General features: G+C 35.6%; 1 protein-coding gene across 1 annotated transcript; it reads left to right on the top strand.

Annotated features, from left to right (window-relative positions):
- Positions 1 to 1069: 1069 nt before the first annotated feature.
- On the top strand, positions 1070 to 7811 carry LOC143611997 (uncharacterized). The gene is made up of 10 exons (XM_077086084.1): positions 1070 to 2293; positions 2399 to 2473; positions 3070 to 3214; positions 3337 to 3630; positions 4447 to 4594; positions 5785 to 6723; positions 6815 to 7053; positions 7167 to 7240; positions 7318 to 7429; positions 7663 to 7811. Exons 2-10 carry the CDS (start codon positions 2418 to 2420, stop codon positions 7714 to 7716), a joined length of 2061 nt encoding a protein of 686 aa, XP_076942199.1. The 5' UTR covers positions 1070 to 2293; positions 2399 to 2417; the 3' UTR covers positions 7717 to 7811.
- Positions 7812 to 16200: the final 8389 nt, after the last annotated feature.

Below are 16200 nucleotides of genomic sequence, written 5' to 3'. Positions count from 1 at the left end.
TATTTATAAAAAAATAAAAAAAAAAATCCGCTGGAGCCCCTGCTGGAGCCCCTCCACACCAGGGCCAGGGGCTCCAACGGGGGCTCCAACACCCCCCTTATCCAGTTTCTCTCTCTGCCACACGTCACAATATTATTGGCGGGAGCCCCCACTCGCGCCCCCCACACCCCTCAGCCTAAGTTTTCCAAGACAACCACCAAACTAACTTCTGAAAAACCATCAAGACAAAAGGTTTCTACAAATACAAATTTGAAGAGTGCACTAATGACAAGAAATTTACTTTTGAAATATTGTATATAGCATGGCCCACCATTGACCCGTCCATTACCGGCGACAAACTGCGACGGCGACGGCGACGGCGCCAGAATATTCCCACCAAAATTACCAATTTACCCCTCACACTCCCATTACGTAACATTGAGCAATCAATCCATCACATAATAATAATAATAATAATAATAATAATAATAATAATAATAATAAACCTTCAAGTCTAAGTTATTCAAATTCTCCACTTGCTTCTGCAAATTTCTAGCCATTATCAATTCATTAATTCGATTCATAATCAAATTCAAATATTAATATTAATTACTCGATCACCTTTAAATGCTTTAACTACACTTGCTTTCAACATTATTAATTTCAATTTCAGGTTCGAATTCATTCAATTACTCACAGTTTCGTGCTAATTCTATTGCTAGTGGATCGAATTAAAAACTAATTGTTATTAATTACGCTAATTGTGTTTATGCAGGTGTTAAGAGCTAAGCTAGGGTTACAGTTACTCTATTGCCTTTAATTACCGATCAGTTACTGATCGATCTGTGTGTTATGAAGTGTTGACTGTATCTAGAGGTATTAATTCATTCAATTACTTACAATTTTATGCTAATTTTGGTGCTTGTGGATCGAATTTGTGACTTATTGTTGTTGATTTTGGTGATTGTGTCTATGAACCGTTACATGATTGATATAAGTGTCTTCAGGTTTGAATTCATTCGGTTTTGTTGCAATTTTGTGCTGATTTTGTTGCTCGTGGATCGAATTTAAGCGTGTAGGGGTTTGAGTTAGGGTTACAGTTGCTTGATTACTTTTATATGCTTTGATTAAGGTTACATGATTGATATAAGTATTTTTAGGTTTGGATTCATTCGATTTGGATGAAATTTTGTGATAATTTCGTTGTTAGTGGATCGAATTTGAGCGTTATCGTTGTTGATTTTGGTAATTGTGTTTATGTAGCTAGAGTTATAGTTGCTCGATTACTTTTGGATGCTTTGATTACAGTTACATGATTGATATAAGTGTCTTCAGGTTTGAATTCATTCGATATCTCACAATTTTGTGCTAATTTTGTTGCTCGTGGATCGAATTTAAGCGTTATTGTGTTTATCTAAGGGTTAGAGTTAGGGTTACAGTTACTCGATTACTTTTGGATGCTGTAATAAGTTAATTGAAGTTACATGATCGATATAAGTATCTTCATTTGAATTCATTCAATATCTCACAATTTTGTGCTAATTTTGATGCCCGTGGATAGAATTGGAGCGTTATTGTTGTTGATTTCTGTAATTGTGTAGCCAGGGTTACAGTTACTGGATTTCTTTTATATGCTTTGATTACAGTTTGTGATTGAGTTAAGTATGTTCAGGTTCGAATTCATTTGATTTTGTGGAAATTTTGTGCTATTGTTTTTCGTGGATCGAATTAGAGCGTTATTGTTGTTGACTTTGGTAATTGTGTTTATGACTTTATTTAGGAGTTACGAGCTAGGGTTACAGCTACTAGATTACTTTTGGATGCTTTGATTACAGTTACATGATGTATACAAGTGTCTTCAGGTTTGAATTCAATTAATTTTGTTGCAATTTTGTGCTAATTTTGTTGCTGATGGATCGAATTTGAGCGTTATGGTTGTTGATTTCGTTAGTTGTGTTTACGTGTAGAGCTAGGGTTACAGGTGAAGTGATTGAGTTCAGTAGTTCCTTTGTATAAAATTATTGACTCTAGAAAAAAATAGTAATATAGAGGAGGCATTACTTTTGGATGCTTTAATTACTGTTACTCGATTACTGCCAGTTTAATGCTCGTGGATTGAATTTGGGCGTTATTGTTGTTAACTTTTCGGTAATTGTGTTTATGCAGGGGTTAGAGCTAGGGTTTGAATTCACAGTTTCATTATCAATCGCACTCGATTACTTTGGATGCTTTAATTACCATTATATGATCGGTCTCTGTGTTATGAAGTTGTGCACTAGTTCATTACAACAGTATCAGTATCAAGCATCTTCAGGTTTAAATTCACTTGATTACTCACAGTTTTGTGGCAATTTTGTTGCTCTGTGCATCGGATTTGGCCGTTATTTTGTTGTTAATGTCAGCAATTTCGTTTACGCAGGTGTTAGAGCTAGGGTTACATGATGAGATGCGATGATTCTCGATATTTCTATCCTCTGACCAGCTTCCAGATAGGGTTTGTACCTTTTGATATATCAGATTTGAATTTTTGAAATTTAAATTGCATTAGAAAGTGAAATTAAAGTATTAGAGGTCAGCTTTAAGGCTCTGATTGTCTGATTTGTCTCTTTTGAGCACACATCAGGTCTGATTTTCACATAAATGTTAATTTGTTATGAATCTTTATTTGTGTACATTGCAGTTATTTACTTCCATTCATGTCATCGATCAGTTCATGCATTTTTCTGTCAATTTTGAGTTTTAAATTGCAATAGAAAGTAAAGTTAGATGATTAGAGGTCAGCTTTAAGGCTCTGATTGTTTGATTTGTCTCTTTTGAGACAAATTAGGGATGTGCATATTTTACCAAATACCGGTGCCGACTGAACACAACCTGTAACGGTACAATTCGGTTTCGGTGTTTACAATGGTACCGGTATCGAACCGAAAGAATTGGTATAATATTGGGTATATGGTTTTACTCGTTTTTGGTATTGGTATATTTCGGAATGGTATCGGTTTGGTACCGATCTCATCCGCAGTGCAGAATTCAGTTTTCTACTTGAATTTATATCACATTGACTAATTAGGTCTGATTTCCAAATTATTTCAGGGATTTGCAGTCGTATCTTTCAGATCTTACACTGTTCTTAGCCCCTGATAGCAAGGCGTTCTATGTATTAGTGGATAATCGGCCATGGTTGGAAGATCTGCCATCTCGGCCTGCACAACACTTATGGCAGTTAATGGTTACCAAGGTCTGTTAGAAATCTGAATCATGTTAACAATCATCTCATGATTCTCATCTCATTTATGATTTTAGTCGCGTTTGTGTTTATAATTCATCTTTTTCTATTTTTGTTATTGATTATGCGTTCAGTCAAGGATGTCTCCTTTTGCAAACACAAGAGGGCGAAAGGGGAAGAAAGATACAAGAGTGTTTATTGAACGGGAAGTCGAATCTGAATCTTTACGCCACTCACAAAACTTGAAAAAATGGTACTCAGTGGTTAATGCTGCGACATTATCAAGAAAGAGGGCTTTGCTACCTGTTAAAAAACTCAAGAGTTCATTGCTTGCTAATAGCAAATTGCATAGAACTTTGTTTGGGTTTATCGTGTTTCAAGTGGCGTGGGATGATGTTCGTGGTATCAATTACTTAAACGAGCTTCAGGTATGATATATCTTGCATTAGGGGTGTTCTTCGGTTTCATTTTTCGGGTTTCGGGTTTTTCGGGTCGGCTTCTTCGGGTTTCAAAGTTTTAAATCTTGACCCGAAACCCAACCCAAATCTCTAACGGGTTTTTCGGGTTCGGGTAATTCGGGTTTGGGTTTTTTCGGGATGGGTTAATCGGGTTTCGAGTATCCTAGAAAAAAAAAACACAAAACCAATTTTTTTTTAAAATTACAATGGTAAAATTAAAACAACATACTCTTCTTTGCTTATAACACAAAAAATGAAATAATAAACTAACATAACTTGATAAAACAATTCAAAAGAAGAGTGAAACCAACTCGAACCATATTCGTATTCAATCGGGCGTGTTTGGTTGTTCGATTACGGTTGCTATTAGTAATAAACAAATAACATAAATTAATAATAAACAATCGATCCATAATAGTTAGAATGACAACAGTCGATTAAAGCCAGATTCTAATAAGTTTAGTGGCTAAACCTTAGCCTATTATATATAAAAATATATTTAATTTCAAAACTAAAAGTTTATTCGGGTTGACCCAAATCTTATAAATTAAACCCGAGAACCAACCCGAATTACTTCGGTTCGGGTTAGTCTTTTCTCGGGTTCGGGTTCTTCGAGTCGGGTTAGTTCGGGTACGGGTTTTTTCGGGTTGGGTTTCGGGTTTCGGGTAAAAGTGACAGCCCTATCTTGCATTCTTGCATTCTTGCCTTATTATTTCATATTTGTAAGTACTTTGTAATTACTTAATACTAAATTGTACGTATATTTTTTGGTTTTTTAATGAGCAGACTGATACATCTCTTGCTATAGAGGCTAAATACATGAAAAGATGGGAATTTGATAGCATAAAGCAAGCAGCTAAATGCATAAACACATGGGTTCCGGGGACACAGCGTGAACAGGATCTTTTGGAAGAACATCTTGACTCCATGCTAGGTATGCGCATTAGGGGGGGGGGGATCTTATAAGAACTGCTTATTGTGTTTGGTACAATACTTAGTTGTTTTTAGGGTGTTCAGTGGGATTGCTTGTCTAAGCAAACTACCTAATTAGGCATATTGCATTCTTTAGGAATACTAGTTATGTTCTTGAGGAAATTTTGTCAGGACAGAGTTTGATGTGATTTGATAGGGATCAAACTTCAAAGTTTAAAAATCATATTTTTTTGGTCAGATAACTCTATTATATTACATGACTCTCTACTGGATAATCAAGTCCTGTTATTGAATATATAACATGAGTTTTTAAGGAATTCTGAATTGTTTTAGGCTGGGTATTATTTATAGTGTTTATTTTAAAGCTTTGTGCATTGCAAGTGGGGTAAATGTGAGGTCTGACATGACCTTTTTTGGTATCTTAAGTCTTTTCTAATCCTTTCATTTGTTGAATCTATATGCTGTATTCTTCTAATATTTTGGCTCTGTTAAGAGTTTGTTGAATATTTGTCATAAGATGGCAAAGGTATCTGCATTTTACTGTGGAGTTCAACTTTCTGACCCAAATCGACGTGTGTTGCTTCTAACATGATTTTAGGGAATTATGTGATTATGCTATTTTTGCCATTTTGACAACCAAACTTCTTGATTTCGTCCTTAGGCCCCCCATTACAGGTCATTTGTTCATTTTTGTAATTGATAGTACTTGATTTATATGTGAACTTACCACTTGACCTATAAGCTTGATCTCTGTGTGTCTTCCTTGTTTTATTTATCTGCAATTATTCTAGTCTACCTAGCAGTTATCAATTAACAAGTTTCATCGTTTTCCCTTAACATTATTATATTAAGGTGCAGTGTCACATATGTATGCCTCTTAAAAATTTATAATACCACATCTACCCTTTCAAAACAATAAAAACTAATATTTACACGTTCTGTAGTATATAAAATAAAATCAGTTACTTATAGAAACCTTATGCATTGAGATTTGACATTATGTAACTCATATTTAGTGTTCTAAAAGGGTAAGTAACTAAATATTGTTTTAAAATTTGGAAGCGGAGATACAAAGTTTTGTACTTTTAAACAGGCAATCAGGCAAATTTATGAAATCAACACGTAATTGTTACATATGAACATATAAAACATTTTATAAAGTAACACATCTCTTTTTGTTTAATACTTCAGGAGACGAATTCTATGACGCTTCCAGTGAATTTCCAGACAACCACAGTACTAGTGGGCCCGGGCCTGATGGATCTCCATGTACTCCTCGCTGCAATCTCGGTGATCTAATCGAAACTTCTTTAAACCAAACAAGTATACTAAACACACCCCCTCCCAATGGACCCTACAAAAGACGAAAACTAATGTCTCCTACGTCGGTTGATACCAATTCCAGTTTTTATACCGAAATAACTCATAACGAACCCGTTGTCACACCAACAACCATTCCTTATACAAACGATTTTGAAGAACCAACCGAACCTATGGAATACAAGGACGCTCTACTTTTGTTTCGGTTCAACGATCATGACCTCCCGTTTGAACTACGAAAAATAATAGTATCCGATTTACGGTTACTAACTTTACTAGAAGCCGGTCTTCCATCATGGGTAATTTTCTGTCAATCTTACCCTGTTTTTTGTCACATTTACCGCCCGTGGATGTGCCCACTAGCTCGGTTACTATACGTAGTAATTTCCATCGTCACGGTCGTTATCGGTTTCTACGATCTGTACAAAAACGTCCCTGTGCTTAAAGCCACCGCCTCACGTTTATGTGGGCCCCTTTTTGATTGGATTGAAACATGGGAAATGGTGTCGAGAATCAAGTATTTGGGTACTATGTTGTTTCTGCATAATTCTGAGAAGGCGGTTATGTGGTTCTTGATGATGACACGTACCGTTCGGTCATTTGTTTCGGTTATTACACAGCCGTTAGGAGACCCGTTTTTTGAGTTAATCGAGGTTGTTCTTCCCGTTTGGAATTTGTTGATTCAAACGGGCCAACATTTATGCTCGTTCGTTTGGGTCTTCGTTGAAAGTTCTTGGGATGTATTGGAAGATCTAACTAACGTCGTACTGATTCCTGTGTGGTTCATCTCTTCGGTTATTTGGACAATAGGTAAGTTAACCGATAAACCATCTCAATTTTAGCAACCAACTTTTATATATTACTTTTATGCTTATTATAATTTTTTATAATAATTTTGCAGTGATGACTGTTATGTACCCGATATTTTGGTGCGTATGGGGAATACTTTATGCTCCAGTTAGTCTCATTCTCAGTCTATCCAATTTTGTGGGGTTTGTTTATAACCAAATATACGATTTAGCTCGAGATATATGGTTGATTGCAAGTGGGGTCTTCAAGTTGGCCTCAAATGCCGAGTCAGCAGTCAACACATATGAGGTTTCTATTTGGCGGTCTCTCTGGAACGATCTCTTTTCCCAGGTATTTTGAAACCTTAAACTCCGCCTTTAAGCGATTAGGCCTTGACCGCCTTGTATAGTTGTATGTGGTTTATGTCATTGTGTTCTTACAAATTGTCATTTTTATATTAATAGGTTTTTTGTGCCGTTCGGAGCATTTTAAACGGGCTTGTTGCGTTTTTTGCCGCTTGCAATAGACATCGATTAAGGTCAGACCGGATATTTTAGCTTGTGTTATTTAATACTCAGAAATCCCTATAAACTAAATATTATTATATGTGTACAGCATATATAATCATTCACAGGAGTTTATTAGAACAATCTATCAACCAGCCCACAGGCCGACGCCCTCGAATTCTAGCCATCATAGATCACCGGGATCTATAAATCAAATCCGGGTAAGTTGCTAAAGTTCTGTAACATTTCGTATTATTTTACATTTTTATGTAATCAATTGTTTTTATTTATTAACATAACAATTTTGTTTCACTATTATTTGATGAACCTAACCCGATATAATCGGGAAAAACTGTTTTGTGGGTCGCTATAGCAGGTCGATTGCATTAAACAATGTACAATGACGAAAACATGACGGGCTATTAAAGAGTTTTATTTTTTAAATGTTTTACAGGGAGAGACTGGGGAAAGAAAGGCGGCGTATAGGAGAAATTTAAAACAGAGTTGATATCGACTTATCGAGTAATTAGTAACTAACCAGCCCATAGTTGTATAGAACAAGTATTTATATTATGTTAATAGTCATAGGTAGATGTTTGTATAGATGTGTTTTTTTAATGCGTGTTCTTTGGCTGTTCATAAAGCGCGAAGACCTAGTCACCAACTTATTCATACCAAAGCAAGGCAACCGAGATAGCCATTTTGAGATTGATGTAGCCATTTTATGATTCGTATGGTTCTCACGGTTTGGTATTGGCGGTTTGGAACTTGGAGCTGATCGTGTAAACTTAATCTGAGCCTTGGGTTGGTGGTCTGCTGACAGATATGAAGTCTCTTAAACACCCAAAGGTCTTCGTTTAAGTACTAAAAAGTAAAAATTACGTTAAAACCGTGGCCAACCATCTTTCATTCCAAAGTTATATTAATGCAAACTAAAGAGTTGAATAAAGTTTTGAGTTAAAAGTTAAAACTTAAAACCATAGCCTACAGTCTTTGCCAAAACAGCCGAATCCAAAGGTCAATTGTATGTTATTAAAATTAAATTTTCTGTTCAGTCCTGTTCAAGTCGGATTACACAAATAAGAGAAAAAACATATGATTTCTCTCTCCAAATTCAATGCATATCTCAATACTTAATCATTTTAAAGAGTCCATAACATTTTCATACGACATTTAATAAAAATAAAAATTCATCATGATAACAAGCGTATTTTTATCTTTAATATAAACATAACTTTATAATAGAAATGTTAAAACAAAAATTCCATCATTTTGTCTTTTAGCTCGTTGGTTAGTTTTTTGTTCATTGTGTTTTTCTACGTATCATTTTGTCTTCATGTATTCCTTAATGAGTTAAGAGTTTTTTTTTTCAAAGTTTCAACATACTATTAATAATACTTGTGTTCCTTAATGAGTTTGAGTTTTTTTTTCAAAGTTTCATGGTAGTTATTTTTTATTTGGGTTCCATTTCGGTATGGTCAACGAGTCAATATAAAATGATATCGATTTTGTTTGGGCTTCAACGGGTCTTTTTAAAATCGTACCGATTTGGTTTGAGTCATAACTGGTCGATTTTAGAAGATATCGATTTAGTTTGGGTTAAAATGGGCCATTCTCAAAACGTAACAATTTGATTCTGGCCAAAACATGTCATTATGAGAAGTTTTCGATTTGGTTCTGGTTCTTAAATGTGCTTTGGACGTGCTTCAGTTCATTAGGGTGCAATACTTTTAATATGAAATACTTCTTTCATTATATAGAAACATAGATATTACATCAACATAGCAGGTAGGCGGGCAACAAGCTGCACCGCCACCCCTTTCTGAATTGCAGAAATGTATAACAATTTTCGTAGTTAGTTAGTCACTATGTTTGTTAGATTGGTGTATGAATATTTATATCATCAACTTTGTTCCCTGTCTAAGAAGAAACGAAGCCTGGATCAATCTTGGATGCTTATCAGTTATCACAGGAATCTTTCATGATACTTAATTTCTGATTTGCTTGTTTTACAAACTAATGTTAGTGAATTTTGTTTTATGTTAATATCATTTTTTAAAGTTTTTAAACATTGTACTATGTAAAGTCATTCTTTGTAAAGTTATGTATTTAATACTTTGTTTGCATATGAATACGAATTGCAATTAAATATCATGTTGATGTCTTAAAAAATATATTAAAAAGTAACTTGTCATTTGAAATTATATATGTGTTTACTTAAAGATTTATATATTTCCACCCGTGTTGTGCACGGTTCGGTAACCTAGTATAATGATAAAATAACAACAAATTTATCTAATACATAAAACATATTAATGAATACATATTAACAATACATGAAACGCAAAACATAATGATATATAATAAAACACAATTACCTTAAACGTAAAACACAATGATAATAAATTTACATTTAAACACAAGTTTTCAACATTGCGTGCTTGCTCTTTAGAATTGTTGGAAGGAAGGATATCAAATATTGAGGTGTTGGTTAACATTGACTCATTTATTTCATGTAATGAACTCAAACAATAGATGTCAATATTAAATAAACATTAATACAAATTTATACGAAAACTACATAAAAAAGATTGAATTGCTTGTTATGTTTTCTTATTTATGCTAACGCTCATCGTTCGTTCAACGTTCATCTTGATAACGAGATGCTCGTTTAAGTAGCTCTAAATTGTTAAGGGATTCGAAGGAGGTATGGCATAAACTTTGATTTCTTGTTATGTTTTTTTATTTATACTAATCTTCATCGTTCATGCAACGTCCATCTTGAGATAACGATATGCTAGTTTAAGTAGCTCCAGAGTGTTTAAAGGTTTTGGAGGAGGTATGGTACTGAACTTTGGTTTCAATGTTTTTGACTTGTATTTATATAAAATTATTAAACACGCTACAAATTCAAAAATAACTTTGATTACAACTTTTGTTGTTTATACGGTTGCAGTTGGGTCTTTATCACACGTCCATAAAATTCCAGGCACACAATCTACCATCCATGTATATTAGAAACAAAATGAGTTAAAACACCAACTCGTTAATTTTCATCGTTCATGCAACGTCCATCTTGAGATAACGAGATGCTAGCTTAAGTAGCTCCAGAGTGTTTAAAGGTTTTGGATGATGTATGGTACTGAACTTTTTCAATGTTTTTGACTTGTATTTATATAAAATTATTAAACACGCTACAAATTCAAAAAAACTTCGATTACAACTTTTGTTGTTTATACGGTTGCAGTTGGGTCTTTATCACACGTCCATAAAATTCCAGGCACACAATCTACCATCCATGTATATTAGAAACAAAATGAGTTAAAACACCAACTCGTTAATTTTCATCGTTCATGCAACGTCCATCTTGAGATAACGAGATGCTAGCTTAAGTAGCTCTAGAGTGTTTAAAGGTTTTGGATGATGTATGGTACTGAACTTTGGTTTCAATGTTTTTGACCTGTATTTATATAAAATTATTAAACACGCTACAAATTCAAAAATAACTTCGATTACAACTTTTGTTGCTTATACGGTTGCAGTTGGGTCTTTATCACACGTCCATAAAATTCCAGGCACACAATCTACCATCCATGTATATTAGAAACAAAATGAGTTAAAACACCAACTCGTTAATCTTCATCGTTCATGCAACGTCCATCTTGAGATAACGAGATGCTAGCTTAAGTAGCTCTAGAGTGTTTAAAGGTTTTGGAGGAGGTATGGTACTGAACTTTGGTTTCAATGTTTTTGACCTGTAGTTATATAAAATTATTAAACACGCTACAAATTCAAAAATAACTTCGATTACAACTTTTGTTGTTTATACGGTTGCAGTTGGGTCTTTATCACACGTCCATAAAATTCCAGGCACACAATCTACCATCCATGTATATTAGAAACAAAATGAGTTAAAACACCAACTCGTTAATCTTCATCGTTCATGCAACGTCCATCTTGAGATAACGAGATGCTAGCTTAAGTAGCTCTAGAGTGTTTAAAGGTTTTGGAGGAGGTATGGTACTGAACTTTGGTTTCAATGTTTTTGACCTGTATTTATATAAAATTATTAAACACGCTACAAATTCAAAAATAACTTCGATTACAACTTTTGTTGTTTATACGGTTGCAGTTGGGTCTTTATCACATGTCCATAAAATTCCAGGCACACAATCTACCATCCATGTATATTAGAAACAAAATGAGTTAAAACACCAACTCGTTAATCTTCATCGTTCATGCAACGTCCATCTTGAGATAACGAGATGCTAGCTTAAGTAGCTCCAAAGTGTTTAAAGGTTTTGGAGGAGGTATGGTACTGAACTTTGGTTTCAATGTTTTTGACCTGTATTTATATAAAATTATTGATGATGTGTTAGGATGTGTAACTCATCTTTGACGATGTGTTATAAAGTTTAACGCATCTTTAATCGTTAATGATGCGTTAAACTTTCTAACACATCGCCAAAGATGAGTTAGAGGGGAACATTTTTGGAATTCTGAAATTTATTGGACAAAAATGGTATCTTTTTCCTAAGTATGTCCATTTTGAGAATTTTCTCATTTTTTAAAGTGGTTATGATTGAATAAGAGAAAAAAAATAAAAGTTAGCGTGTTAAGTGGTATCTTTTTCCTAAGTATATCTTTTACATGGCGTTAGTGTCTTGGCCTGTTAAATATGGATGAAAGTTTGGCCACCATAATTGATTTCTTTTTCATTTTAAAAATGTGTGAACATCTTATTATTTCACGAATTTATTAGTCATCTAATTTAAAAGTTAGCGTGTTTGTTTTAGTGTTCGCAAATTTTATTCATACCTATACCTATTAAATTTCGTTTTTTTTAGTAAAATAAGAATGATTCGAGATAAGGATGGTAGAATATACACAAAGAAAGGAGACAAATCAAGACATGTACACGGTAATTTCAATAATATCTTGCTTAAAACATCGGGAAGTTGATCTTCACCTGAAATGTATGTAACCCGTAGAGACCCGGCTTGTACAAGGGATCTTGGTCCAAGAAATGAGTTAAAAGGGTCAAAAACGAATTTTTACGGTTAAAAATCTTTGTTTTGATGTCTTAACCGAAACCATGAAAGAAATGGCTTGATTGTGGGTGTAACTTGCTTGGTGTGGTGTTATTGTGCTTGTAGGTGTTATATCTAGTTGCTAGCAAAGGCTAGAAAGCAAGATCTTTGCGATCTAAAGCTAGAAACACAAGGTAGTTCGGTTTTTCGTATGATTTATATGATTTGGACAGATTGTGATAGGCTTAGAGTTGGGTCATGAAATTTCACAGAGATGATCTACACATGAAAATATGAGATCTGTGAAAATTTGGTAATTTTTGGACAAATGATGAATATTTGGTGAATTTAATGCTCGGTTTTGGCTAAAAATGATGAAAAATAGTTAAACATCATGAAAAATTATGAAAAATTCCAGATAAGCTTTTTATAACATATAAAAGTCACACACAAAATTTCAGATCCGTTGGAGAAGTCTAAGTAGGCTTTTCGGTAAAACGAGTTCTAGGGTTTTCTAGCTCGGTTTTGGTGAAAATGGCATGAAAAATGAGATTTTGGTTCTGGAAAAATTACAAGGAACTATGTGGATGGCAGGGGTCATCCCAGAAAAATTTGGGATTTTTCTAAGGTCGTTTGGTATTTTCGATATATTTGGTGTTTAAATGACGTTTAAAAATAGATAAATAAATGTTAAACATAAAAATTAATTATGGAAATATTTTTATAAAATTCCTTACTGTCAAAAAGTGATTTGTGCATAATTTCAAGATCCGAGACTAAGCGGATAATTATTTGTGCTAAAAAGAACATAAAAACAAACTTTTAAAGCTTAAAACGCGTAAACTGGCAAAGTTCGCCTAAGCGAGCTGTCTGGTGTATAAAAACCTTAAAAATGAACTATTTTCATGAAACTAAGTTAATCAAGTAAAAATAAATCATCCGAAAATAATTCGGATGATTTGGGTATTTTTATCCGAAATAACAGTTTCCGGCACCCTAAAGACGGAAACGGGTCCCGCGGCCAAACGGGGCGTCTAAACCGAGCTCTAAATTCACGGCTTTAACTAAAATATCAGTCAAACACTATTTTCGGGTCGTGTGTGACCAAACTCATTTTTGAAACATAAAAACGGATAACCGTGCTATGCACGCAAAACGGGGAAAACATAATAATAATAATACTTTTGACGGTTAAACTCTAAGAAATATCACAATCTGAGTCCTGAGAAGTGTCTCTGGGTTAACATTGTCCCCGGATCGAGTACAGTACTGGGTTAACAGTGTCCCCAGATGTACCGGTTGACACGGATTTAATTTATGGAAATTGTATAGTAACAACTTAGGTATCATATTACAGATTCAGGCTCATAGCTGTTCACTGTACTACATACTGACTCACGAGAAGGTGCGTTTCACGAGCCCCTTTTTACTGAACTGTTTTAAATATTTTCCCGGGGCGGAAAGCATGTTTCTATCAAAATGTTTAAGTACATGCTGATCGCATGGAAATGAATGTATTTATATAATGTTTATTGTACGGGAATCGTACGGTAATGTATTAAGATGGTAGTTGTCTGAGTTGCTAACATTGTAAGGCCCGAAACAGTGTTCTGGGTTAACAGTGTCCCCAGAGGTTATTAAATGTGTTTCTGGGTTAACAGTATCCCCAGAGGTTATTAGATGTGTTTCTGGGTTAACAGTGTCCCCAGAGGTTATTAAATGTGTTTCTGGGTTAACAGTGTCCCCAGAGGTTATTGGATGTGTCTCTGGGTTAACAGAGGTTTCACTTGTGGGCTCAGCATAATTTCATCGCTAATATGTGATTTCTATAATGATTTGTCATGGTTTATTTAAATTAGTGAAACTCACCAACTATTCGTAGTTGACCCGTTTTCTTTACATGTTTTCTAGGTACTCCCAAACAGGAATAATTGATACGTGCTTGATGATGCGTGCTTTTGTGGAGGCTTAGTGATCTTTATTTTGTATTAAATATGTTAACGTATTATCGGTAAAACTTATGTGTTAACGCCTAGACGATAACGAAACTCGGAACAATGAATAGCGATGTAAATTAATGTAGTGGTGTTTTCTTTATAAGCAATGCTGTTGATATCAGATGCGTCTGTTGCATCCTGTTTACGTTTCCGCTGCGGTTACGGGGTGTTACAGAACTTGGTATCAGAGCCATTGGTTATAAAGAATTAGGATGTCTTTAAAAAGATACCTAAAATATAACAAGTAGCTCAAGTATTATAGGATCTGAATATCAACTAATAATTTATAGTGACGAGATCTGGATGAACTTGGATGGACAAGTGAGTTATTATGGTTCGGAACATAATAACAGACTTGTCTCCACGAGGGAATTCAGGGGAAGTCACGGGGGACTTTAATAGGTAAAATTGGCAACATATGTGTAAATATATGATAATATTGTTATGTGGTAAAGTTGTATAAGTAAGTGTATATTAATTTGATTATGGTTTACACTATGGAAAGAACTATATGTTTGATTAACTTGTGTGCAGGTAAGAATGTCGAGAACTCATAGTTTATCGGTGGAGGAGGACCCGGAGGAAGTCAGCTCCGGGAACTCTGGGAGTCTACGCATATCATCCAGCTCTGAGCCTAGCGAGGCTAGTCGTAGGAGCTCTAGCCTGTCCTCCCCAGTCAGGATTGTCAGATCCCCCACCCCACCCGCATCACAGGCCACCCCTATCCCTCCCGGATTCGGACCCCGCCTCACGGCGCGGATCAGTGTCCCGCATGTCCCACCTACCTCTCCCCCACCCAGACCTGCTACCCGCAGGGGCGAGCCCTCCCGCTCCCAGCCCGAACCTGTGACTCCACCTGTGTGGGGTCTCCCTAGGCAGGAAAGGGACGCGGCGGCATGGCTTCGAGTGCTCACCGAGCAGGTGAATGAGCACTCCGCCGCCTTGACAGTGGGAGTGCAGAGGCGGATGTATCTGGGGGACTGCATACTGGACCACCAGTATGCGATAGAGATGGTCAAAAAAACCGGTTCGGGAACCGGTTTGCCGGTTTAAACCGGAAACCGGTTTTTACAAAAACCGGTTTTTTAAAAACCGGTTTGACCGGTTTACAAACAGGCGGTTTGTACTTCGGTTACAAGTTTTAGATCCAAAACCGGTTTTCAAACCGGTTAATGAAAAAACCGGTTTTTTTTTAATAACCGGTTTTTATAAACCGGTTAACCGGTTTATAAAAAAACCGGTTTTTTACCGTTGGAAAAAAACCGGTTAACCGGTTTCTTCATAACCGGTTAACCGGTTAAAAACCGGTTTAGACCGTTGTATAACGGCTATATGGCCGTTTTTTTTTTTTGATACCATTTTACCCCCACAAACATCTATATATAGTTTAGGTTGGGTATTGGTTACATCACACTCGATTATACAACTCCAAACGCTCTAAACGTTTATTTCATACGCGATTATTATGTTATCTCACGCTCAATTATACCACATTACCACTCCATACGCTCTTATTTCGTAGTCGATTATCATGGCCTCCCAAAGTGCTGCTTCATCCGTCAACATGGGTGCCTCGAACACGGGAGAAACGGTCGTTCGGGTCATCCCCACGAAACGAAACCAAGATGTTTGGCAACATTTCGACCTATGCGAAATGTCTAACGGTAGCCAAAAAGCTCGATGCAAACATTGTTTGAAGTTTTATGGCAAAGATGCAAACTCCACTTTAAAAGCGCATGTACAAAGGCCCTTTTGCAAGGCCTTGAAAGACGAATCGGGAAGTAGTTCGCAGCCGGAGATGACGAATCAAGGAGCGGTGTTTACGTACGACCTTGAAGCGGTACGTCAAAAGTTTTCAAACTTTGTGATTCAACAAACACTTCCTTTCAACCACTTCGACAACCCTCAATTCACGGAGATGATGCAAAAGTATGTTCAACCACGCTACCAACACGTAAATCGTTC

The sequence above is a fragment of the Bidens hawaiensis genome, unplaced genomic scaffold (assembly GCF_021521415.1).
Source record: "Bidens hawaiensis isolate Kalapana, Puna unplaced genomic scaffold, B.hawaiensis_p1.1 tig00032906_1, whole genome shotgun sequence".
Lineage (NCBI taxonomy): Eukaryota > Viridiplantae > Streptophyta > Magnoliopsida > Asterales > Asteraceae > Bidens > Bidens hawaiensis.
This window is presented reverse-complemented; position numbering and strand designations above follow the sequence as displayed.

Coding starts and splice junctions, on each gene's coding strand:
- LOC143611997 (XM_077086084.1), top strand. CDS start 2,418: ATGATGAGATGCGATGATTCTCGATATTTCTATCCTCTGACCAGCTTC. Junction 7,054..7,166: donor GGAACGATCTCTTTTCCCAG/GTATTTTGAAAC, acceptor TTATATTAATAG/GTTTTTTGTGCCGTTCGGAG. Junction 7,241..7,317: donor TGCAATAGACATCGATTAAG/GTCAGACCGGAT, acceptor ATATGTGTACAG/CATATATAATCATTCACAGG.